Source organism: Rhinolophus ferrumequinum, chromosome 8, assembly GCF_004115265.2.
Source record: "Rhinolophus ferrumequinum isolate MPI-CBG mRhiFer1 chromosome 8, mRhiFer1_v1.p, whole genome shotgun sequence".
NCBI lineage: Eukaryota > Metazoa > Chordata > Mammalia > Chiroptera > Rhinolophidae > Rhinolophus > Rhinolophus ferrumequinum.
This window is the reverse complement of record NC_046291.1, coordinates 30633483-30659301: the sequence shown is the minus strand read 5'-3', so window position 1 is coordinate 30659301 and position 25819 is coordinate 30633483. Positions and strand designations below refer to the sequence as shown.

At 40.0% G+C, this 25819-nt stretch overlaps 2 protein-coding genes across 3 annotated transcripts in view; both read left to right on the top strand.

Annotated features, from left to right (window-relative positions):
• Window positions 1-19400, top strand: part of AOX1 (aldehyde oxidase 1) — a 71323-nt gene extending 51923 nt beyond the window's left edge. The window contains exons 26-35 of the mRNA XM_033112007.1: window positions 82-309; window positions 5085-5180; window positions 10284-10412; window positions 11117-11191; window positions 12894-12946; window positions 14161-14275; window positions 15830-15895; window positions 16943-17131; window positions 17597-17764; window positions 18775-19400. Coding sequence (XP_032967898.1) covers window positions 82-309; window positions 5085-5180; window positions 10284-10412; window positions 11117-11191; window positions 12894-12946; window positions 14161-14275; window positions 15830-15895; window positions 16943-17131; window positions 17597-17764; window positions 18775-18825 — 1170 coding nt within the window. The 3' untranslated portion in view covers window positions 18826-19400. The remainder of the gene's footprint in view (window positions 1-81; window positions 310-5084; window positions 5181-10283; window positions 10413-11116; window positions 11192-12893; window positions 12947-14160; window positions 14276-15829; window positions 15896-16942; window positions 17132-17596; window positions 17765-18774) is intronic.
• A 2350-nt stretch (window positions 19401-21750) lies between these two features.
• LOC117025942 (aldehyde oxidase 4-like) overlaps window positions 21751-25819 on the top strand; it is a 129522-nt gene continuing 125453 nt past the window's right edge. The window contains exons 1-2 of one of the 2 annotated variants that reach the window (XM_033112318.1): window positions 21751-22148; window positions 24664-24790. The gene's annotated coding sequence lies outside the window, so the exon portion shown is untranslated. Of the gene's footprint in view, window positions 22149-22196; window positions 24791-25819 lie in introns of those variants that run through there. The other variant, XM_033112320.1, reaches the window with a different exon arrangement.

Genomic DNA, 25819 nt, shown 5'->3' with positions numbered 1-25819 from the left:
AATTTTGACTAGGACGGTGGATGGAAGAGACTGTCTGCCGAGTCCCCCCCAACACCCTTTTCATCTCCTTTCCTTTTATAGGTCCGAATGATAAACATGTACAAGGAAATTGCCCAAACACCCTGCAAACAAGAGTTTAGTGCCAAGAATCTGATCCAGTGTTGGAAAGAATGTATGGCCATGTCTTCCTACTCCCTGAGGAAAGCAGCCGTGGAAAAATTCAACTCGGAGAATTACTGGAAGAAAAAGGGGTTGGCCATGGTCCCCCTGAAGTATCCTATTGGCCTTGACTCACGTGCTGCTGCGCAGGTCAGTTCTCTAAACAGACAAGTCAAAAGGTGTTGAGGACATTTTCCAGGAAGGTGAATTAGCCATATGGTTGCAATAGCTGATTGTTCAACTTCACCCAAATTTGTACCCAGCCAAACTAGCTTTTCTTCAGAGGAGGCAAGAGGTTCTTTGCCCATGTTACCAGGGTTGCTGACGAGCATTCTTTCTGAGAAATTAGGAGGCCCTGCATCTACTCCTGTCCCTGGCATTAAGCGGATGAATCAACTCACTCTGGGCCCCAAATTGCTCAAGTATATAGTAAGAGGGTGGGACCCATGGCCATCAAGACTCCTCTTCCTGCTATTGTATGATTCTGTGCGCCTGGACTATGACATAGAAATGAGAGCCTGGAAGACATTTGCAGGTGCCCCTCCCCTTCATGGTGGGTTGGGGTAAGCTAAATCCAGACAAGTAAATCATTTAAACAATTTTTTAAAACACAATTTTAGGAGCTTGTTCATTTCATAGCCATTAAAAGTGTGAAGGGGGAACTTAAAAATCTGTTCTTGCAGTTCAATTTATTTAATTAATTACATAAATTCCCTAATTGGTTGCTAAATCCTACTTGCTGTTTCTACCTCTTCATTCTTGAATGAAACTTACCCTGAACAGCTAGTGAAGGACTGCTCTTCTAGGTCATTTACGGCAGTGAAATGAGACCCCTATTATCTATGTTCTTCCATATATGTATACGTGTTATATATATATGTGGATAAGATGGCAGAGCCCTCAAAACGGTTACCACTCTCCTTTGCAGAATTCACACCTTCAGCTGAGCCATGATGAAGGTGTAGCAGGTGTGTTGAGTCATGACAGAATAGGGAGGGATGGGGGTGAGGGGCATCAGTGTGTAAGCTGGCTGTTGAGGGAGCAAAGGAAGCCAGGAAAAGCAGATATGAAAGTCCACCCCTCGTTCCCATAGCCATTCCTTCACCTAACTATCCTGGTTCAGTTCGGTGTCATCATTAGGACATTTTCATACAGTTACGATTGCAGGAGGATTAGCTCAGAGGGGAATTTTAACAATACGAGTGGTGATCTTATTGTAGCCTTCCCATCCCTTGCCTGTGTATGAAGGCAAAAACAATACAGAACCATTTAGTCATCTGCACACAATTTACCCAGAGGAGGGAGACAGTCAAGAGGCTGTAGTTGAGGAATAAAGGCAAAAATAAGATTATTCTAAAGGAAGAAGGAGGGAGGAAGTACCACTAGAAAAAGGACAATATACAGTTTTGGGGTAAAGTGATTCGCTGGCAGCTAGCAAAGAGGTCGGTCTGGGCCATCTGTCCTTGAGCACACTGTCCAGGCTCCTGAGAAAAACAATCTCCACTGTTTATGGATCACCTGGAAACCCCTGGGCATTAGGCTGTGGTAGACATGGCAGCTGCCTCTATTTCATGGTTGCCGTTACTTAATATCTGGCCTCCTGTAGACCAAGTCTGTCCCATTTCCTTCATCAGAAATTTCTCAAAAAGGAGGTAAAAAATAACGATGATTATTGAGCACCTACTATGTTATAAGTTCTTTTAGGTTTGACCTAATTCAACCCTCAGGGCCACCTAGAACATTTGTAGCCGTATTAACTTAGTGTGAGAAACTGAGGCTGGAGAGCTTAGATAACTTGCCCCCAAATCCGACAGCTGGTGAGAGGAGGGGCTGGAGCTAGAACTCAGGTCTGAGAGTTCCCAGAAACTGTGCTTTTTCAACTACATCGAGCTGCCCCTTCACGAGCCTTTCAGTGGGAACTGAAGTGGGATCCAGCTCAGCTGGGAAGAAACCAGCTGGCAGCCAGCAGTACTTTGTTTTCAAAGGCTCCTGAGAGGCTCCCCCCATACCACTTCCTCCCACCCTCCCCCAGAAACTAACCGGCTTCTGTGCTTAGAACATTTGCTTAGAGCTAAATCAAGGACTTTGAGATCAATCAAGCTGCTTCCTGGACGACATATGCTGAAAGACTATTCTAAAACAAACCAAATAGAGGAGGGAACTAGAAATGATATTTGAGTACCTTCTATGCGTGAGGCCCTAGGCTGGGTGATTTGTCATTTCCCACTCGATCGAACCCCTATCTGTTAGGTAGATGTGATTCTATTTTATAGATGGGGAAACGGAAGGCCATAGATGTCTGTCTTGCGAAGGACATCCAGCTAGTGAATGACAGAACAAGGATTTCACTTCAGGACTGTTTGGACACAGATCCCATGTGCCTTTATCCTTCCACGCTGCCTCCCAGAGCAGAAGGAGCCCCTGTGCTCCCAATAGCTAAGGGATCAAACATACCTCACCTGCATTATATTTAATTCCTGAACTGTGAACACTGAAGGACATATAGTCTCTAATTAACCTCTGTATCCCCAGTGTCTTAGTATGGAACCTGGCACAGAGTAGGAACTCAAGTGTTTGAATGGCTGAGACATTTTGGGAATCTGTGGGACCAAAGCAAGCTTCTTACCAAACTAGTCATTGCTTGAAGATTTAAATTTCACAGACCGAGTCCCCAGTTTATTATTGGAGAACCATCTGTTCTAATGCTCCAGTTGTGCCGATTTCATAGATGAAGCTTTGTGGAATTATCTTTTGTGGTGCTAACGATGAACCATCCTGTGGTGCCCCTTAACTGAACCACATTTGACATTTTGAATGGCTCAAGTAGATTGCAGCAGCATATGGAACAAATTACTCAGCAGTCTCTGCTGGAAATGTCTCCCTGGACACACAGGGAGAGTGCCACTGACAGCTGGGCCACACGATGTAAGAAATGCACAATCCACTGTAATTGTTGCTCAATTATATGTGCCAGCTAATAATTGAATTCACAAGCAACTTCTGAAATGCTTGCTGAGCCAAGGAGACCAAATACAGTGTCTACAAGCTTAAGAAAGAGATTGAATGGCTATGCTGTTGCAAATTCATCTCTCAAACTTTTATTGAGCACTTACTATGTGTGAGATACTATGCTGCATTCCAAAGGATGCCTTAGGAGAGGGTCCTGCCTTTCAGGGGGCTCACATTCTAGAAGCGTGCAATTAAGGGCCATAGAATAGAGCCTAGGAGCAACCACTGCCGCTGGCATCAGCTGGCATCTGACGTGCAGACCCAGGGCAGCCATCTCTGGACTTTCTGTAGAGAATGCCATTCCTTATCGTTATTGTTTTGAGAGTAAATGTCCAAGAGCACAAGACACTGTTTCCAGGAGTGATGTGTCAACAGACGGTAAAATACTCTCTGCTACATCTTCCCAAGGCCATTGGGCTGATCATTATGGCTATGATGCCTTTCTTAAGGTTCTAAATATCTCTCTTGCTCTGTGAACATCTGCCTTTGTCCTTGGAGAAAGGGAACCTCTATGTCCCTATTTTCCTGATACATCCCTAGTTTACACCTGCTGACCACGTAAATAGAGCCCATTTTCACTGTCAAAAGTGTCTCACTAGAAATGATAGAGGTTTTAGCTTGCCATTAGCTGGAGTAATGTGAGCCTTTGGGCACCAATAAAGAAGCAAGTCTCCAGGTGTGGCCCAGGGAGTTCCTTCTGGTGGGCTGAGAATCCAGGTAGGAATGCAGTCCTTTCCTTGGTTATGTCTGGTGATTGACATGCAAGTCCATTGACTTCCCTTATTACCAGGGGTGTTTATAAGTAATATCAGTGAGTAATAAAGGCTTACTAAAATTTTAGCTTTATTCAATGGAAATGAACTTGTTACCAGAATTTCTGAAGACCCTACTACAAGTGCTAGATAATTATGCCACTCTGCATCAAAGCATAGATGATAAGAAACTAGTCGACAGCTTAATGACCCCTGCCTGGCCCAGACCCTATCTATGGGACTGGCACTGCTCGGCTGAGCAGCTGCAAAAGGTGTGCCTTGCAGGCCTTCTGGAACTGCAGTGTTAGAAGCGTTTTCTTAAGACCATATGCTGTTACTATTGCTCTTACACTGGAGACTCAAAGTGAAGAAGCCATCCTTGTTTCCCACAGTTTCCTGAGATACCTCCATACCCACTAGTTTAGCATGAGCAGACTTGCAATATGGCGTGTTCTTGGTAATTGTAAAACATGTTTAGCTTAGAGTTGAGATGTTTCTGATTACAGCAGCCCTTAATTCTGTGAGCAGCTTGGTTCCTTCTGGATCCTTGTGGGGAGCTGTACAGTTAGATAAGATTACTTCCAAGTTCCCTTCCTACTAAACTCTGTAAGTCTGTGCCAAGATGATTTAGAATGAGCTTAGCTCTTTTTGCAGCAAAAAAATTAATGCCTGTTTCATATTACTTGGATTTTCCTTTTTGCTTCTCTATAACACACCTACAACCATGGGAATATGTATTCACATAAACAATTCTTCTACCTATTCCCTAAACTATCTACTCTCAACTTTGCATGTTAAAACTGATGCCCCCCCACCCCCAAAACAAACCCAAACCTGAATTGTTGCCCCTCCCATATCAGGGGATCCTTGAAGGTACCAGTGCTCTCACATGTCCTACTGAGGAAATAGTAGCTTAAGGAGCATAGTCCTGCCCCAGACGCAAAGCTATGCAGTGACAGTCTGGCCTCTCGTGGGTGGTCACTGAATGCCCCAGCATTGCCCTGTCTCTGCTGCATGCGCTCGGGGTGACAGGAAGAGTGTCCTTGGATATTATGGCAGGAGATGGAAAAGAGGGGATCATTTCCAGGACAAATGTTTTAATTGACAAGACATGATAATATTAGTCAAAAAATCATGGGAACTGCTTTCATCTTTTGTGCTTAGGCTGCTGCCCTCGTTCACATTTATCTAGATGGATCTGTGCTGGTGACTCATGGTGGAATTGAAATGGGGCAGGGGGTCCACACTAAAATGATTCAGGTAAGAATGCAAATACTTGCATGATTTTGGATGTGTGCTTGTAGATATGTGTACGAGGGAGAAATCATGATTGTACGTTCTCTGTTTCAAAATAAGAAGGATAGGAGACTGCAGCTTTGACCACATAAACTGTTAAGCTAGTAGCAGAAACTGAGTCGACAAGCCAGTTTGTAACTGTCCTTCTTAAATTAATGTGGCAGAAGAGCCTCAGGTTGTCTTATTGATTACAAGGATGTGTGGTTATTTGCTGCTTTCCTTTGGATACATGAACGAGTTTTCTTTTTGTTGCTGGGCAACAAAAATATATGTAAATTCTGATGTACTGCGCTATTTCTTGCTTTTTTTATAGTAAGGACTCTGAACAATTGATAATGTAAATCACATTTGCTCTTTCTAACCAAACTTTACCAGTTTTCTTTTGGCTCTTTTACTTTATATTTAATTTTTAGCTACCGTATCTATTTTGCTAATCATATTAGTAATAATACAGATTATAAAGCATTTGTAAGAGGCAAATAATTTTTTTATGACGACCCTGCACAATTCCACCACTTAGCAATAATCACTGTTTTGGGTTCTTTCCATCTTGACTTTTTCTTTTTTCAAAAGATTACCAACATGCTGTTATATAATTTTGTCTTCTGTTTGTTTCTTATATAGAGTGAGCACTTTTTCCATCATTAAGAATTCTTTGCAATCGTGATTTGTAATGGCTGCATGTTGATCTGTATCATTTATTTAACCTTCCCCAATTGTTGAACACTTCAATGAATATTTTTACATAAACCTGTGACCAAATCAATGAATATTTTCTTAAAATAGATTCCCAGAAATGGAATTACTGGTCACAGAGTGTATCTTAAATCATTTGGCACATATTACCAATTGTTTTTCAGAAAGTAGCCATCTCATTACACTATTAACCGATATTGTATATTATGGATTATTTTAAAATCTTCAAAAAATTGATAGGTGAATGATTGTACTTCATTATTGCTTTAATTTGCATTTTTCTGATTAGAGAGATGTTGAATATATATTTTCTTTCATAGTATCAGTCACTTGAGAACTGTCTGGTTATAGCTCTCCATTTTGGAGACTTCATTGTTTTCCTTACTGGGCCACCAGAGACTTTCTTTTCTTTCTTTTTTTTTTTTTTGCTATTGCCATCTTCTTTTATTTTTATTAGTTTTTTTAAATTAGTTTCATGTGCACAAAACACTGTAATAGTTAGACATTTATCATTTATACCCCTCACACAGTGATAACCCCCCTCCCCCAACCTACCACCCCTCTGATATCACATACAGCCATTGCATTTCCAATGTCTCTATTCCTTATGCTGTACTCCACTTCTTGTAACTATATATATATATAAACTTGTAGTTGACATTCATTATTATTCAGCTTCAGGTGTACAGTGCAGTGATGAAGCATCTACACCATCCCTGAGGTGGTGTCCCTAATAAGACAAGTGTCCATCAGATACCCTACAAAATCTTTACAACATTATTGCTTATATTTCCCCAATTGACTTTCTTGTGGTTACCAATTGTACTTTCTAATCCCCTCACCTTCTCCCTTATCCCCACCCCACACCCATCTAGCAACTCTCAGTTTTTCCTATATGTCTCTGAGACTGTTTCTGATTAGTTCGTTCATTTAGTCTATTCTTTAGATTCCACATAAAAGTGAGATCATATGGTATTTGTCTTTCTCTGTCTGACTTATTTCACTTAGCATAATGTTCTCTAGATCCATCCATTGAGAATGGTAAGATTTCATTCTTCTTTATGGCTGCATAATACTCCATTGTATAAATGCACCACAGTTTCTTAATCCAGTCGTCTACTGATGGGCGTTTCAGTTGTTTCCATGTCTTGGCTATTGTGTATAGTGCTGCAATAAACACAGGGGTGCATAGATTTTTTTCGAATTAGCATTTTGGAATTCTCTGGATAGATACCCAAGAGTGGAATTGCTCTCTATAAGGTAGATCCATTTTCAATTTTTTGAGATGCCTCTGTACTGTTTTCCATAGTGGCTGCACTAATTTGCAATCCCACCAACAGTGCTTGAAGGTTCCCTTTTCTCCATATCCTCACCAGCACTTGTTTGTTTATTTATTGATGATAGTCATTCTGACTGGAGTGAGGTGGTATCTCATTGTGGTTTTTATTTGCATTTCTCTAATGATTAGTGAGGTTGAGCATTTTTTCATAGGTCTGTTTGCCATCTGTTTGTCCTTTTTAGAAAAATGTCTCTTCATGTCCTCTGCCCATTTTTTAATTGGATTGTTTGGTTTTTTAGTGTTGAGTAGAATGAGTTTTTTTTTTTTTTTTAATAAATTTTGGATATTAACCCCTTGTCAGATACGTCATTGACAAATATCTTCTCCCATTCAGTAGGCTCCCTTTTTGTTTTACTGATGGTTTCCTTAGCTGTGAAAAAACTTTTTAGTTTGACGTAATCTCATATGTCTATTTTTTCTCTTACTTCCCTTGCCCGAGGGGATATATCAGTGAAAATATTACTCCGGGTAATGTCTGTAAACTTTTTTTCCTATATTTTCTTCTAGGAGTTTTATGGTTTCAGATCTTTAATCCCTTTTGAATTTATTCTTGTATATTGTATAAGGAGGTGGTCCAGCTTCATTTTTTTGCATGTGTCTGTCCAGGTTTCCCAACACCATTTATTGAATAGACTGTCTTTACCACAGTGTAAATTCTTGCTTCCATTGCCGTAGATTAAATGACCATATAAGCATGGATTTATTTCTGGGCTCTCTATTCTGTTCCGTGATCTATGTGTCTGTTTTTATGCCAGTACCATGCTGTTTTGATTACTATGTAGCCTTGTAGTATAATTTGATGTCAGGTATCATGATACCTCCCACTTTGTTCTTATTTCTCAAGATTGCCAAGGCTATCCAGGGTCTTTTATGGGTCCATATAAATTTTAGGATTATATGTTCTATTTCTGTGAAAAATGTCCTTGGTAGTTTGATAGGAATTGCGTTGAATCTGTATATTGCCTTAGGCAGTATGGACATTTTAATGATATTAATTCTTCCTATCCATGAGCATGGTATGTGTTTCCATCTATTTGCATCTTCTTTAATTTCTCTCTTCAGTGTCTTAGAATTTTCTGAGTACAGGTCTTTTACTTCTTCAGTTAAATTTATTCCTAGGTATTTTATAGTCTTTGAAGCAATTGTAAATGGGACTGTTTTCTTAATTTCTCCTTCTGATATTTTATTATTGGTATATACAAATGCAACTGATTTCTGAATATTAATTTTGTATCCTGCTACTTTACTAAATTCATTTATCAGTTCTAATAGTCTTTTGGTGGAGTCTTTGGGGTTCTCTATATATAGTATCATGTCATCTGCATATAATGACAATTTTACTTCCTCTTTACCAATTTGGATGCCTTTTATTTCCTTTTCTTATCTGATTGCTGTGGCTAGAACTTCCAGAACTATGTTGAATAGAAGTGGAGAAAGTGGGTAACCTTGTCTTGTTCCTGATCTTAAGAGGAATGGTTTTAGCTTTTTCCCATTGAGTATGATGTTAGCTGTGGGTTTATCATATATGGTTTTTATTATGTTGAAATATGGTCCCTCTATTCCCACTTTCTTAAGAGTTTTTATCATAAATGGCTGCTGGATTTTCTCAAATTCTTTTTCTGCATCTATTGATATGATCATATGATTTTTAATTTTCATTTTGTTAATGTGGTGAATCACATTAATTGGTTTTTGGATGTTGAACCACCATTGCATACTGGAATGAATCCCACTTGATCATGGTGTATGATCTTTTTAATGTATTGCTGAATTCTTTTCACTAATATTTTGTTGAGGATTTTTGCATCTATGTTGATTAGGGATATTGGCCTGAAGTTTTCTTTTTCTGTAATGTCTTTGTCTGATTTTGAGATCAGGGTGATAGTGGCCTCGTAAAAAGTGTTTGGGAGCCTTCCGTCCTTCTGGATTTTTTGGAATAGTTTGAGGAGAATAGGTGATAATTCTTTTTTGAATGTTTTGTAAAATTCTGCTGTAAAGCCATCTCTTCCAGGGCTTTTGTTTGTTGGGAGTTTGTTGACTACTGATTCAATTTCCCTGGTAGTAGTCAGTCTATTCAGGTTTTCCATTTCTTCTTGAGTTAGCCTTGGAAGGTTGTATGCTTCTAGAAAATTGTCTATTTCTTCCAGATTGTCTAATTTGTTGGCATATAGTTGCTCATAGTAATTTCTTAAAATTTTTTGTATTTCTGTGGTGTCTATTGTCACTTCTTCTCTTTCATTTCTGATTTTATTAATTTGGGTCCTCTCTCTCTCTCTCTCTCTCTTTTTTTTTGAGACCTTTGTGTTCTAAGCCTATGCATTTTGTGTAGACAATCTTCTGAAAATCGAAGATACAGAAGGACTCCATATGCTCATGTCCTTGTCACAGCTATGAGCAAACTCTATTAAGCTATACTGCTTGCAGGAAAGTGGAGAATTTTGGAAGAGCTGAAGTTAGTAATACGATTTTGCTCCCCAGCACTAAAAACAAAGGAAGAACAAAGCAGCCAGCTAAGTGCTTATGTTGGCCAGCGGCACTGGCACCATCTCCTTCTGTGATCTCATGTTGGTGCTACTGCTTTAACAAGGCCATTGTCCTTTCTCACAACCAGAACTCTTTTCCTAGAGCATCTCGAGAAATGTGGAAAAGGCATGTCTTCTCTGCCGAGGTCAACTTTGCTAGAATTGTGTGCAGTATGGGATAGGAGAGGCCTCAGAGGTGTTGATTTCATGATGATAAAGACACGAAGTATTTTTTTCTGCCTCGGTCTGGGGCCTTGCTTTTTCTACCTGATGCTACAGCACATAAGGAACTCAAAGAAAAGAAAAGTCTGCTCAGGGCTCAGGGTCCAGACTAGCTACAGGGATTTTAGAAGGAGGGAGATTTTTGTGGCTGGAGGAATTCATGACTTTGCCCACTAGCCCCCATTGTGCACATGAGGGCTTCACACTCGTGCTACCACGTGGGCATGTGCATGGGTCTGTGACTAACCAAAGTTTGGGGGGAAAAGAAACTTCTCTTCTAAAATTCAGGTGGCCAGTCGTGAATTAAAGATGCCATTGTCCAGTGTCCACCTGCGTGGAACAAGCACAGAAACCGTCCCTAATACCAACTTCTCTGGAGCTTCTCTGGTGGCAGATCTGAATGGGTTGGCAATAAAGGTAAGAATCATTGCAGTGGCATCCAAATCACTAACCCCGTCAGGACCAAATACGTGGGTGGCGCTCAGAAGATGCTGAGAATTAACCCAGCCCTTATCTCTTTCCCACACCCTCTCAGTGAAAGCTGCCCTTCCCCGGGTCTCCTCAGTCAGTGGTACAGCACTCAGCTGCTCTCCGGGCTGAAATAGCCATCTCTTTTTCTCCCTCATTCCTGACAGCTCCCTGGTCAGCTAGTCATTTCAATTCTACTCAGAAGTGTCTCCGTGTCATTTCACTTCCATGTTGCAGTAATATATATGACTGCTGTGATGCAGACTCTCACCTGCTGCCAGCGCCATGGGAAGGCTGTCTCTCCACCCCGGTTCCGTTGTTCATGCTGACTTCCTGCAGCCAGAGCAAGCTTTCCCACAAAATAAATCTGACCATGCTAGGATTAAAAACAGTGGCCAGTGGCTTGCCAACAGGTTTTCTGTTAAGTCCCGACCTCTTAGTGTGGCTTATAAGGCCCCTATCCTAGGTGGTCCCGCTTCAGCCCCATCCCCATTGAACCTGTCACATCAGTTATTACAGGGTCGGTCTCTTCCTGGTCCATGTTCCTTGGGCCTCTTAAATAAGTCTATATAATGGCACATATTATGTGGTTTTGAAATTGATGTTTGTGTGAAATTATGATTATAATTTTAATTTAAAAAAATAATTCCTAGGATGCTTGTCAAACTCTCCTAAAGCGCCTTGAACCCATCATCAGCAAGAATCCTCAAGGCACTTGGAAGGAGTGGGTGAGAATCACTGTTACTTCGTGTTTTGTGTTTGGCGGGGGGGAAAGGAAGAGGGAGAATGAGATATATGTGTGAATTAAATATCAGTAGAAAGGGCACTTTAGCAGGCACTATAGTTAAGTAGTGATAAATAGAGGCCCTTTGGCTCTGGCATTTGGAAATCTTATCATAGTATGATGGAGGAGCTCTTACATCTGGGAAAATTCTCTATTAGGGAAAAAAATGGTCTTCTGTCCAGGATTCTTGTTTTAAGCAAGAATTAATTGATGTTTCTTCCTACGAAACTTAGGTATTTTCTAGATAATAGCTGTAAATCTGTTTATTCTCCTTCTTTGGGTTCCACTGTTCCTAAATGGGAAGAAAACACTAGAATCCTTCTATGAAAGTAAAAATCATGTAAGCACTTATTTAGAAATAGGAAAACAACCAGAGGGTAAGAGGGGTGGGGGGTGGGAGATGAGGGTAAGCGGGATCAAATATATGGTGATGGAAGGAGAACTGACTCTGGGTGGTGAACACAGAATGTGAAATATAGATGATGTATTACAGAATTGTACACCTGAAATCTATATAACTTTACTAACAATTGTCACCCCAATAAATTAAAAAAAGAAGAAAGAAATAGGAAAGCAAGCCATTGGGTATATATTCAACCAATAATAGGAACCAAATGGAATGGAAATATTCAACTGCTTTCTTTGATCTACTTATGATCTAGTTGGAAGAGAAGACACACATTCTCAAGTCAACTAGCAAATTTTTCAAAGTAATAGGTTCTAAAGTATCAGATCATATGGAATGGATATCAGTAAAGGCTGGGAATATGTGTCATGCCGACTGTTCTAGAATGTCACATTAAAAAAAGCATTGGTCTGGAGGAAATAGCATTTGGGAAGTCTCACTTAGAAATGGTCCCTGATAGTCCATAGAGTTAGAACTTATTCTGTAATTCATATTTATGGGAGCTCTCAATCCTTTCTAGGTATATTTTTTTCTCCCTTCTGCCCTGTGCTTCTCGGGCTCAGGAAGGTTGAGAGAATCTGGTTGGAAAAAGCTGGGGTGAGATGCAGTACAAGAGAGTCAGTCCCCATCATCATGAAATGCTGCCATTCAGCCCACTTTCTTCTGTAATGGTTGCACTTCTCATCTTTTTCTTTCTCAGACTTGGGAACTTGGACTTGACCCCCATTTTTCCATTTATTAGTCAATGTGTGCACTGAAGAGTCAGGAGAACTTTGGGTTTAAAGGGTACAACTTCGCAAAATTATACTCCTCTCCTAAGACTGTTATGGGTACATGATATTAAAGTTAAACCTCCAACCACCCATGTTTTTCTGAAACGTTCCATGTTAATAGGCTTAGTCTTTCCAGATGACTTAGAGAAAATCTTCATAAGCAGAATATGCATTGTCCACCATAGTGCAGACTGTAAGTGTAACATTCCATGACATCATTTATTATGGTAATATGCATTTGAACAAACAAATGCTGTTGCTACAAGCAGTGATCCACAATTGCCTGTGGAGATAGAAAATGCTGAAAGGAACAAACTAATCTTGGTCCTTCCTGGTTATTATTAGGAAGTTATTACTACTTATTACTACTGATAATTATTTAACACATAGTAAAATTAAAATTGAAGTTTCAAATGATTCTTATTTTAAATATTCTTATTGTATTATGTGATACTCTTCTTTCGCAGGCACATGCTGCTTTTGATGAAAGCATTTCTCTCTCAGCTACTGGATACTTCAGGTAAATAGTCCTTTCAGTGGCACGCTATGGAAAATAGCTGTGGTATCTTGGGGAAGAGTTTCACTTCTGTTCGCAATTTTGGTCAAAATTAATGTTGTCCCTTCTATTAACCCACTGTTATAAAGAACACGTAGATGCTACTTAATCCAAATGTCCAGAAAGGCTTTCGTTGGGGAAAAAATAGGCATGAAAATAAATACATCTGAATTCATGATTCGGATCATACTGGGTAATTCCAGAGGGTTCTTTGGGGCTTAGCACAGAGCACTAATAGTACAGAGCACTCAGTGTATCCCTTAAGTTAAGAAACAAAGGTAAGGAAATGCAAATTAAACCCAAAATAAGATAAACACCACTTACACTTTCTAGATGGGCAAAGAATAAGAAATCTGTCGAAAACTATGTGTTGTCAAAATGTGGAACAACTAGAACTCACGTACTCTGGAAAACAATTTATCAAATTATTTTAATGGAGAGTGAAAGCCATCAGCGAGCAGGGTGACACAGAGAGTGTTCCCTGATATCGGCATGTTGCCAGTTGTCCTGGGGGTTTCCAGGGCACTGGCTGGCTATATAATCACTGGAAGCATTTTTAATGGCCACCTCCGGGCCGAGGAGGTGAGGAGAAGGGGGAGCAGAGGAGAAAAGGGTAGAAAGTGCTGGTAAGCTGCTGGCCTGTGCTTCTCTTTCACCATGACATTCATTTGGTGTCCTTACAGAGGAGCTGGGCACAGAGCAGGTCATGGAGCCTGAGTGGGGGAGACCAGAGTATTCACAAAGCCCTAGAGCCAGGGGGCTTAATCCCTCACACAGGAGGCTGAATTCTAGAGGCAGAAAGACAAATAAACAGGCCATTATGGACCTTTGAAGTAGTGTTTGGCGTAAAATGCAGGTGGAAGTCCCCAAATCTGATGACAATAGGATTACATGAGCCAATGTTAACCCACGGCAATTGGATGGATAATCATACAGTCAGCAATTAACTTCCAGGCATAAGGAGGCATTGGTAGGGAGCAATTGGATGTTTTTAACAGACAAAGCAAGTGTAATAAGAAAGAAGTAAATATTTATTCACCACATGTATTGCATGATTATGTGCTCTCACATCACTGTACAAATCGAGCACAGCTCCTAACGGGCGTGTTTAATCATCACAGTCTGCAATTAGGAGATGATCTCATAACAACATTCCTCAATAATTATGTTTCCTCCAGGGGTTATGAATCAAACATGAACTGGGAGACAGGCGAAGGCCATCCTTTCGAATACTTTGTTTTTGGAGCTGCCTGTTCCGAGGTTGAAATAGATTGCCTGACAGGTGCTCATAAGGTCAGTACCAGTTGGAAGGATCTTCACGTTGCGCTCTTACATACACTTAGATTCCACATACTCCATCTGTGTGAGGACCGTGGAAGCACCATAGATTCAGCCTAAGGATAATTTCTCTGTATTACCAGAAGGAACTAGAAGCTTGGTAATTGCCTCAGTGCTGTGGTTGCTTCCATGGAAAATGACCAATGGCCTCTCTTCTTTATTTCCCTGGACCTTTTAAATGGAATCAGGAAAGGAACCACTTCAAGGAAATAACACAGCGTAAAGGGGGCTTCCATGTAGAGTGTTGGTACAATCAGCAATCCTGGCTGTTGATGTGAAATGTCATCATATGACATTCTTGAAGGATTTCATAAGTATCCACAACCTGCTAACAAGACAGAGCCACAGTCTTTTATAATATAACCTAATATTGGGGTGACATATTATCACTTCTGCCATGTCCTATTGGTCACGTAAACCAACCTTGGTAAGATGTAGGAGGGAACTGCATAAGGTTTCAACCTTATGTTACCAGGAGGTGGCGAGCATTGAGGGCCACCTAGGAGGCTGGCAAATACAACCTAAAACCGCTCTTTCCAGCCCTATCAAAAGGCAATGAGAAACAGTAGTAAAACTACAGCTTTGAAAGCAAAACCTTCACTCACCTCCAGTTGAGGCCAGTTGTCTCGTGGAAGGCCAGCCTTGCTAACTGGTGTCAAAGAGAACTTTACATTTCATTGTGTCTTTATATAAGAGAGGTGAGTACCTGAAGTAGAACATTCTGGATCACTATCTAATTTTTATTAGAAAAATGTTAGATGAAAATCCCTCATCAAATGAGGACACTCTTGGGTTTCCTTTGTTCTGTTAATAATTATAAATAGAATCTGTTTGTCATGGCTCTTATGAGACCATTAATGTCACATAAAAAAAGGGACATGCCTGCTGGAGAGCAAACGTGTTATCACCAGCCTGGCTGGGTCTGCTGTAAGCCTCCTCTTTTGTAGGTTATCAGAGAACTTTTGGTCACCAAGTTGTAATGTTAGATTTATTCTCTCTCCTGCTCTAAAAATGAAAAAATCTAGAACAGTGAATAACAATTGAAAGACTTTTGCTCTTGCACCCTGAGTTCTGTGGTTCAGTAAATATCACTTGGCTAGTTGGACTCTGGATGTGGGGTTGGGTGGCGGCCACAAAGTTTTGAAACAAGGGTCATGAAGGCCATAGACATTTCCTGTTTTCTGTGTCCTTTCTTATATCCTTTGCACCGGCTAAAAGTCCGTGTGTTACATCACTCAGCTGGAATTAAAGTCAAGTAAATATTTTCCTCTCCTAATATTTCCAGTAAAAAATGATCAGTGCTTAAGCTGGTTAAGGGTATTTGTATAACTCTGAAGTTTATACATAATAAACTTTGCAACATAATAAAATATTGTTCCTTTCTCCTGAAATATAATGTGGCCCAAAGAAAGGTTCTATACCAATGCCTCCTGGCAGGAACTGTTTCTCAACTTTCTCTCCCTAAGTTTGATTCATCACAGTAAACATTTTCACTTTTTTTATTACTAGAATATCAGAACAGACATTGTCATGGATATCGGCTACAGTATAAATCCAGCCCTTGACAGAGGCCAGGTATGTGAAACTGATTTGCCTCACTTCCTATTTGTAAAAGTCAAAACTGCTGTGGGGATATGCAGGCAAAACATTCCATCCAGCTTATTCATCATCTTATTTTTCTACCCTTTTAGTCAGAATCCTTCTGTGCAGGCCAGCTGTGGAACTGCAATCTCTTATTGCTTAAAAGAGGGAAGGAAACATAGGCGTTTTAGGTCATTTTGGAAGAAACATACAGCCAGTGCGTGGGGAGTTTGAATGAGGCAAGACTAAGCTTAGAGGTGAAAAAATGAGCCCCACACGTCTGGGAAAGAAGTAGAATGTAGTGCTTAATGCTGAGCCCTGGGCATATGCCAGGCTCTGGTTTCAAGGAGTTTGAAGTTGGGCTGGGATAACAAACGTTAATAACTGCAGCAATAGTGATTGGTAGTAGCCTATTTTGCCCACAGACTTTTTAAATTTAAATTTGAAATAATTGACAAGATTGAAAAATCACAAGCTGTTTTACATAAATATTCAAATGTCTAGCACATCTAAGAACTGGAGCATTTTTAAGCTGTCCAGGAAGCATAGTGAACACACAGTTCAAACCCCTTATGATAGAAGCAAGGAAACTGAGTTCAGAGATGTGAGGCCAGCCAGCTTGTGAGCGAGGATGGTCGGATGAGATGAAGGGATTCTAAAGCCCTGAGATCCTTTTCTTGTGTCCTGGGATCTGTGGACACGCCAGGCAGAGAGGGTTTCATCTGCCTCACAGGAAGAAAAGAAAGAGAGCATTTGGGCTACAGGCTCTGTGCGGCCTCTTTTAGAGCTACAATTCTAATGCCAAGCTGAGATTCACACTGAAGGCCTTTGACTTTGAACTTAGTGCCCAATAAGATGTTTAGAAATGCTTTTAGGTAAACTTTTAAGTAAACTTTCAGAGACATGCTCCAAGACATGCTGAGAAACCTCTCAACACTGTATTTTAAAAATTCAGACAAACAGCATGAAGTTGAAATGCTACTGTTGACTGTTTTTCTCACATATGGAAATTCTAATTTTGTTTTTATTTTTTTGCCTCAGATTGAAGGTGCGTTTATTCAAGGCATGGGACTTTATACAATCGAGGAACTGAATTATTCTCCTCAGGGTGTACTGTACACTCGTGGTCCAGACCAGTATAAAATCCCCGCCATCTGCGACGTCCCCGCAGAGCTACACATCTCTTTGCTGCCTCCAACACAAAACTCGAATACCCTGTATTCATCTAAGGTGAGCTGTGCTCCACGAATAGATGCATGCTGCGTGACACCATGCAGGGAGGGAGAGGCTACATTCATCTCTTGGTTGTTTAGGGTTTTACCAGGATTATGCAGAGGGGGTTGGGGAGCTCTATTAAATATTTGAATTATAAAATAAATTAAAATTATAAATTTTTTTAAAGAAATACTCCAGATCTTGGAGCCTGACACAAACTACTGTTGCCATCAGGTTACATCTGATTTTTCGTCTTGCAATAATCATCCTCATGCCTAAATCTCCTTTCTCCATTTGGGATCATTTCCTTAGGCTGGAAACCTAAGAATGAGAACATTGGATTTAAATAATAAATTACTTTTTGAAAAGGAAGAGTCACATATATTTTATATTTTATACATGCACATACGTACCTGTAGATGTACGTATGCATATATACAGCGAGAGCGCCATAATCTAATTGACTTGTCTCCCTTCAAGGGTCTGGGAGAGCCTGGGGTCTTCCTGGGGTGTTCCGTGTTTTTTGCCATTCATGATGCGGTGAATGCAGCCCGACAGGAGAGAGGCTTGTTTGGACCTTTGAAGCTCAATAGTCCACTGACCCCGGAGAAGATTAGAATGGCCTGTGAAGATAAGTTCACAAAAATGGTACGTTCTGTTATTAAATTCTGAGATTTTTGTCCCCTGTCCTTGTGGTCAAGTTTCCTTAACTCACCATGGAAGAAAGAAACCCACCTTTCTTCCATGGTTTTCCGTGGAAGAAAGGTGACAAGAATCCCAAAGGCATTTGAGCAGGAGAGAGCACAGTGGCCCTCGAACTGCATTTTTCCATCAGCCTGGCCTGCCTGGCCTGCAGTGGGGCTCAGTTCTACACCACTTAAAAAAAGAAGATTCATTTTTTATCATCAGTTGTATGTTCCTCCTTTGTTTTGTCATTGCCGCTCCCCCCACCGACCTCCCCCCCCCCCCACCGCCAAGACACATTGGTCAGGAATAGAAGTTCAGAAACTGTTACCTGAACCCAAGACACCCAGGCCAAGAATATGGGCCCCTCCAACAGTGTATCTCAGTGCACCCCCACCAGGCACCGGAAATGTGTGCAATTCCTGATTTGAACCAGAGCGGGAAGGGCCCTTTCCCAACCGCCACTGGAGGGAATCCCTCCTGCATCCACATCACTGCCAAGCAAACATTTTAGCTCTCTGTCGGCATTTTCAGTGACGAGATTGTTAATTGCAGAACTCATGTCTTTCACAGTGATTCCTCTGACTATGCACAAGTTATTCCTTGTATATTCCTACAACGAGGGGCGAGCCGCCTCCTATACCTCCTCTTAGCTGGCTCTTTGTGGTACCCCTTAAAGCTTTTCCTAAGCCCTGTCAATCACCGCTTCACTCCGGAGAAACACAGACTGAGTCCACTTTTCATTTGTCCGTCTTCATGCATGGGATGACGACTCTGTACCTGCCCTGCCCCACCCGACTCTTAGTCCCCTCCTGGATTCCTCCACGTTTCTCACTCTGTCATTGCCTGTCTTCTCATTGGCCTGGTGGCCCTGTGGGTAGTTTTCATCAGACGAGTATTTTGTATTCTGCTATTTTCCATTTGTCACAAACATTTTCCAAGTGCAAACATACAAATTTGTCCTTTTATTCTAGATTCCAAGAGATAAGCCTGGATCCTATGTTCCTTGGAATGTACGCATATGAATCAAGTACAAGCTTATGGAGAAAAAATGAGTGACTCTTCCAACACAGCAATCTATCCAGTCTCTACGCTCTATGAGGCTAGGCCTGAAAGACAAAGTTTCACAGTTCAGAAATCATTTCAGAGTATTGCTTTTATATGATTTTATATGCTTTTATATGATGCTCATTTTAAATGTTCCATTTAGGTTTTGATAGATATGCTTAAGCAATTTAGAAATCATATTTTAAATGGTACAAATACTAACTGGTTTCCTCTAGAACGATATCCTCCATTACTCTGTCTCTTCAACCCAACCAGCTGAATGGAATAGAGATGATGACTTGTGTATGATTCATATTTGGCTTATATCCACTAACGGAAATTTACTGTCTAGTGAAAGGCAATTTTCTATAATTTTATTAGTAGTATGAACTGTAAAGGATATTCACGATTTGCTTTACACACTATTGTAATTTTTAGTTTTTTAAAAATATGCATTTTCAACATAGTTTTGGAAGTCCTCACCAGAGCAATCAGGCAAGAGAAAGAAATAAAAGGCACCAAATTGGGAATGAAGGAGTTAAATTCTCACTCTTTGCAGATGACATGATGCTATGACGTGAAAAACCTAAAGACTCCACCAAAAAGCTACTAGAAACAATAAACGAATACAGTAAAGTTGCCAGCTACAAAATCAACATACAAAAGTCCATTGCATTCCTATATACTAACAGTGAAATCTCAGAAAAAGAAATTAAAAAAAAAAAACAATTTATTTTGCAATTGCAACAAAAAAGAATAAAATATCTAGGAATAAACTTAACCAAGAATGTGAAAGACCTATATGCTGAAAACTATAAGACATTTTTAAAAGAAATTGAAGAAGACATAAAGAAATGGAAAGACATTTCATGCTCATGGATTGAAAGAATCAACATAGTTAAAATGGTCATATTACCCAAAGCAATATACAGATTTAATGCAATCCTCATCAAAATCCCAATGGCATTTTTTAAAGAAATAGAACAAAAAAATCATCAGATTTGTTTGGAACCACAAAAGACCCCGAAAAGCCAAAGCAATCTTAAGAAAAAAGAACAATACTGGAGGTATCACACTCCCTGACTTCAGCTTGTACTACACGGCAACAATAATCAAAACAGCATGGTATTGGCAGAAAAACAGACACACAGACCAATGGAATAGAATTGAGAACCCAGAAATCCACATTAATATGGACAGATAATCTTTGACAAAGAAGCCAAAATCATACAATGGAGAAAAGACAGCCTCTTCAATAAATGGTGCTAGGCCTGAAAGACAAAGTTTCACAGTTCAGAAATCATTTCAGAGTATTGCTTTTATATGATTTTATATGCTTTTATATGATGCTCATTTTAAATGTTCCATTTAGGTTTCGATAGATATGCTTAAGCAATTTAGAAATCATATTTTAAATGGTACAAATACTAACTGGTTTCCTCTAGAATGATATCCTCCATTACTCTGTCTCTTCAACCCAACCAGCTGAATGGAATAGAGAATTGGAAAGCCACGGGCAAAAGAATGAAACTGGACTGCTATCTCTCACCATGTACCAAAATTAATTCAAAATGGATCAAAAACCTAAGCATAAGACCTGAAACAATAAACTGCATAGAAGAAAACATAGGTATTAAATTTATGGACCTTGGGTTCAAAGAGAATTTTATGAATTTGACTCCAAAGGCAAGGGAAGTAAAAGCTAAAATAAATGAATGGGACTACATCAAACTTAAAAGCTTCTGCACAGCAAAAGAAACCATCGACAAAATAAAGAGGCAACCAACTGAATGGGAGAAGATTTTTGCAAACAACGCCTCTGATAGTATCCAAAATATACAAGGAACTCATACAACTCAACAACAAAAAAAACAAACAACCCAATTGAAAAATGGGCAGAGGACCTGAAGAGACATTTCTCCAAAGAAGACATACAAATGGCAAATAGACATATGAAAAAATGCTCAACATCACTAATCATCAAAGAAATGCAAATAAAAAACAGGATGAGATATCACCTCACCCCAGTTAGAATGGCTATTATGAACAAGACAAGTATTGTAACAAGTGTTGGAGAGGCTGTGGAGAAAAAGGAACCCTCATACACCGTTGGTGGGAATGCAGATTGTTGCAGCCACTATGGAAGGCAATGTGGAGGTGCTTCAAAAAATTACGAATAGAATTACCATATGACCCAGCAATACCTCTCCTGGGTATCTACCCAAAAAAATCTGAAAACATTAATCCATAAAGGCATGTGTGCTCCAATGGTCATTGCAGCTTTGTTTACGGTGGCCAAGACATGGAAACAACCAAAATGTCCTTCAATAGATGAATGGATAAAGAAGTTGTGGTATATATACACAATGGAATACTATTCGACAGTGAGAAAAGATGAAATAGTACCATTTGTGACAACATGGATGGATCTTGGGATTATAATGCTAAGCGAAATAAGTCAGACAGAAAAAGAGAATCATGATTTCACTGATATGTGGTATATAAAACTGAAAACAACAAAAGGTCAAGACAAACAAATGAAAGAACAAAAACTCATAGACATAGACCAGAGTTTATGGGTTACCAGAGGGGAAGAGGGAGGTGGGCTCTAGAAGAGGGTAAACGAAGTCTAATATATCGTGATGGAAGAACTGACTCTGGGTGGTGAACACACAATGTGAGATATAATGTATTACATAATTGTAAACCTGAAATCTATGTAACTTTACTAACAATTGTCACCCCAATAAACTTTAATTAAAAAAAAAGACCCAACTAAGAAAAAATTATGTATTAGTTTTGTTTTTAAAACAAATTAATTAACAAATACATTTAACACCTAGAAATGCATCTGAATTCATGGCATCTACATTGTTTAGTTCCATTTCACTGGTTTTTGTTGCTGGCTGTAAAAAGAAATTTTATTCCAGTGGGTCACCCCTGGACAGGGAGAAAGAAGTGTGCATTCTGTAAGAACTCGATTGAGACTGAAGTTCCAAATTGGCTTAAGGGAGGAGGAAAGTGTGGGTAGCAGAGGAAGGAGGGGAAATAAGAGGGTTGGGAGCATAGACAGTCAGGATTTGATTGGAGGAACACTCAGAGAGCAGGCCAAGATCACCCCCTGACCCCTGGGCTGCCCACCATCCTCCTGTCCACCCTCCCACAGAAGCACCTCAGCAGGTCTCAGGTGGACACAGCAGCAGCTTCTCTCCACAACTGCACAACTTCTAGCCAGTTATTTTAGTATAACGTCTATTCTAAGAAGTCAAATGAAGTTGTTTTCTTTGTGAATGGAAGAAAAGTAAGTTTTCCACATTGTTATTGCTAAATTTATGTAGAGAAAGAAACCATGGTGGAAAGTAGGTGTTAGGTTTAAGTGACCGCTGTGTGAGTGGTGCTTTGCTGTATGTCTATGAAAAACCTATATTAATCTGTGTCTGTAGTTTTCTGGAAGTTGGGGAGAGAATACGCAAGAGAAAACCTACTTGTAAAAGGTATTACGATTGCTAGATGAAAAAGCATTTGATTAGGTTGATGTTTTCAGACATTTTATAATTGCACTTGTTTTCATTTAAGTGTTAGGCATTAACAACTCTTCATTACAGTTTTTTTCATCGCTCCCTCCCCATTTCCTTCCTCTTCTCCACCTCCTTAAATCACCATCACCACCCCCACACACAAACACACACAAATTACGAGTGTAAAATCTTCAGATCATTTGCAAATAATTATAAAATTTTGACCAGCAAGAACAGAAGAGAAATCATACCAGAAAGTTAGGAATAAACTTCACAGTTAGTTTACATTTTAATACGTTGCTCCTTTTAGCAGAGATTCTTAAACCACTTAAGCGAAGGGGCAAAATAATTTTCTGGTCCCAGTTTTGTTTTGAGTTCTTGAGATTTCTCTAACACGTAATCCACGAATGGAATGTGCTCTTTGCTTTTCACGGTCCTTGACAGGGCGCCTCAAGGGCAACCCCGTATCAGTGTTTCAGCACCACTGGCAAAGAGGAAGAGTTAGTCAAGGCTGAAACTGAGCCTGTGTCTCCACATGGGGCTGTGCAAAGAAATGAAGGCTCGCACACTGTGTAATGTGCTCAAGATGACTGAGCTAGCAGACAATAGAAGGACTTGCCTTTCATCTGTCTGCTCACAAAGCTGTGTTCTTTCCTCCACACCATGTTTCCTCTCCTGAGGAGATGGCAAGTCTTCCAGAATCCTTTCACTAACAGGAAGTGGCAGTGGGTTGTGCCAACGTTTTCCTGTGGGTGCTAAAATAATGCTATTTGTCTACTGCTGCCAAGGTCTTAACTTTACAAATATGAATAACTTTACAAATATGAGTAAAGAAAAAAGGATATGTTTTGCAGGCAGCAGTGAGAATCAAAACCCTTTTATTCAACTGTGTGAACTCAAGAATTTGTAAAGTTTATAGCTAGTCCATGTTTCACCACTTTTTATTATTTATCCACAACCAGTGTTGTGTTAGAATGCAAATCCTTGTGGATTATCCTCCAAAACAAAGCCAAATATTTGTCCTGCCAAAATAAAACCAAAAACAATACAGTGTTACATAATTTTATAATTGCAAGGAGTGATGTTTGATAAACTCAGGGAAACAAGATCAACAAATATATCCTAAATGACTTAATATTCAGAAATAATGGACTACAGAAAAACCACCATAACCTATATGGTCATTTCCTCTGCACAGGCCAATAAGAGGAATTCAGACCCTGAAGTAAATTTCTTGTTCTACCTAAGGGAAAAAAAAAAACAAAAAACATATCCTTTTGTCTGTTTGGGAAAGCAACACAAATAAGAAACTAGAAACTTTGCAATCTCTGTCGCATTTGTAGAACTTCTTATTCTATCACACTTCATTACAAACATTTTGATTTGTGTCCTGTGCACAGACATGGAAAAGGGGGCAATTCATAACTATATTGGTTCCTATAATAAAATGAGAAAAACAAGGCTACGTAGTCTATGTTTTATCTGTGTAAATAGGAACGCCACTAATTCTAACCAGAAAAAATACCTTTGTGACTTGGATATTTGAAATTGGCATGCTATGTAATTGTTTTTAATCAAGACTATATACGTTGACTATCCGCAAACTAAGTTACCCACCCTTTGGGGGCAAGGATTATGTATCAGTCTAAAACTACCTCCCACACCATAAGGAACTGGAACGCCATGGAGATTGCTGGGGGTGAAGGAACATCACCAGCCTATTTGTCCTTTTGCCCCCACAAAGCCCTTCACACCATCAGAGGCACACAGCTGGGCACATTAGTCTCAGGTATTTGTGTGGGATTTTTTTAACTCATGTACTGAAGATTCATTAGTAAAAATGTCCCAACGTGAATGAAACACCAGATAACCCTCCAACGTCAGAACAGGAAATGAGAAGTATAAATGCTGGAACTCTCTTGATGGACACAAGATTTTACAATAAATCCTTACTCTTCAAATTTGTTTTCTTTTCCCTCAAGTAGAAACAGAATGAGGGTGAGAACAAAATCAAAGCAGATAATCTCAGTGTCTGTGGTCTTGGTTGAATCTAAGCCATGCCCTTGAAGTCAAGCCCTGGGATGACTGTAAAGACGCCTTCTCCCAGCTACCTCAATGCAGTCTCTTTCCCCAAAGCTTCCGTTGGCATCTCCAGTGTGAACAAATCAGAGCACTTCCAGTTGGTACGTGATAGGACTGTACCTACCTTCAGCTGTGCCAATCAGAAGCCTCTTTGTCATCTGAGTGCTGCCTACGCCTCAGCTTTCAGGCTGGATCCTCTGTGTTCTGTGCTTTTAGGAAAGGAATGCTAAAGGCCAAGAAACCCGGTGCAGGTTCTGTACCCCAGGTGTGGTGAGGGACATCTACACTCTCCTAAGGAGGCTCCTGGAGCCCCCCACGAAGCAGTCACTGGAAAACTTGGGTGGTGAGTCATGACCCTCTGATACTATAGAATGGGTATTGTCTTTAACAAGAGAAGCAGGGATTCGTGAGCATTTTCCTCCAAGGAATTAAACCCAAGGGCTTGACAAAGATTGATTCGTTGATCTTTATGATCCACGCCTCTCAAGCAGGGTTGGTAAGTGTTATCCATCCGTATTTCGCAGGAGGGAAAACTGAGGCAGCAAGCCAGAAAATAAAGTGAATTTTCCATATGACTATGAGTCTTGGCACTGTGTCAATTGTTTCTGACCATTTTAGGGTAATGTATGTTTGGGTAGCATAAGCTTATTAAAACAGTCTTTGCTTGGGTAACTTTATGCAACTGCAATGTTACTGGAATGGTGTTTGGAAATATTAGGACCTTAAAAATCTTTTAATTACGTACGTAGAGCTAGCCAAAAGACACAAGGACTTTTTGGGTTGTTTTTACTTTTTGTCGTGGCTGTTGCTGCTACAATTGCTGGTTAAGTACTATAATGCTTATGAAATCACAGACTCTTAGGAATTAGGGGGAAAACAACCACTTATGACTCATAATTTTGCAATCATTTGAAATGCCTTACGACTTTTAAAGTGATGTTTCCCCTTTCTGTCCTTTTGGAAATTTTTAAATTCTAATTAAATTTCATCTATTCATTCTATCCTATCAAGATAGTTTTTAACTTTTATGCCATTACTTTCAAACTCTGATCAACATTACCTTCTCTCTGTAAGCTGCTGATTAAAATATTGACGAGTAAGCCAAGTGCAGAACTATGAGAAAAATACTCTACACCGTTCATACTTGCTCAATCAAGTATAAACCCTGCTGTGGTATCGTGCATTTACCTTTCTCCAGCTCCTCCACAGAGGGAGTGCAGACACTGCCAAGTCCTGTGCAACCCCCAAGTCCTGTGTCTGTGACACTGATCAGTTGCTCAGTCTAGAAATCTAATCTCAAAAGAAGATGATGCTAGTTTTCTTGAGTACCCAGCCTCCTCTTAGGGACCAGCGTTGTGGGTCCTCTCATCAG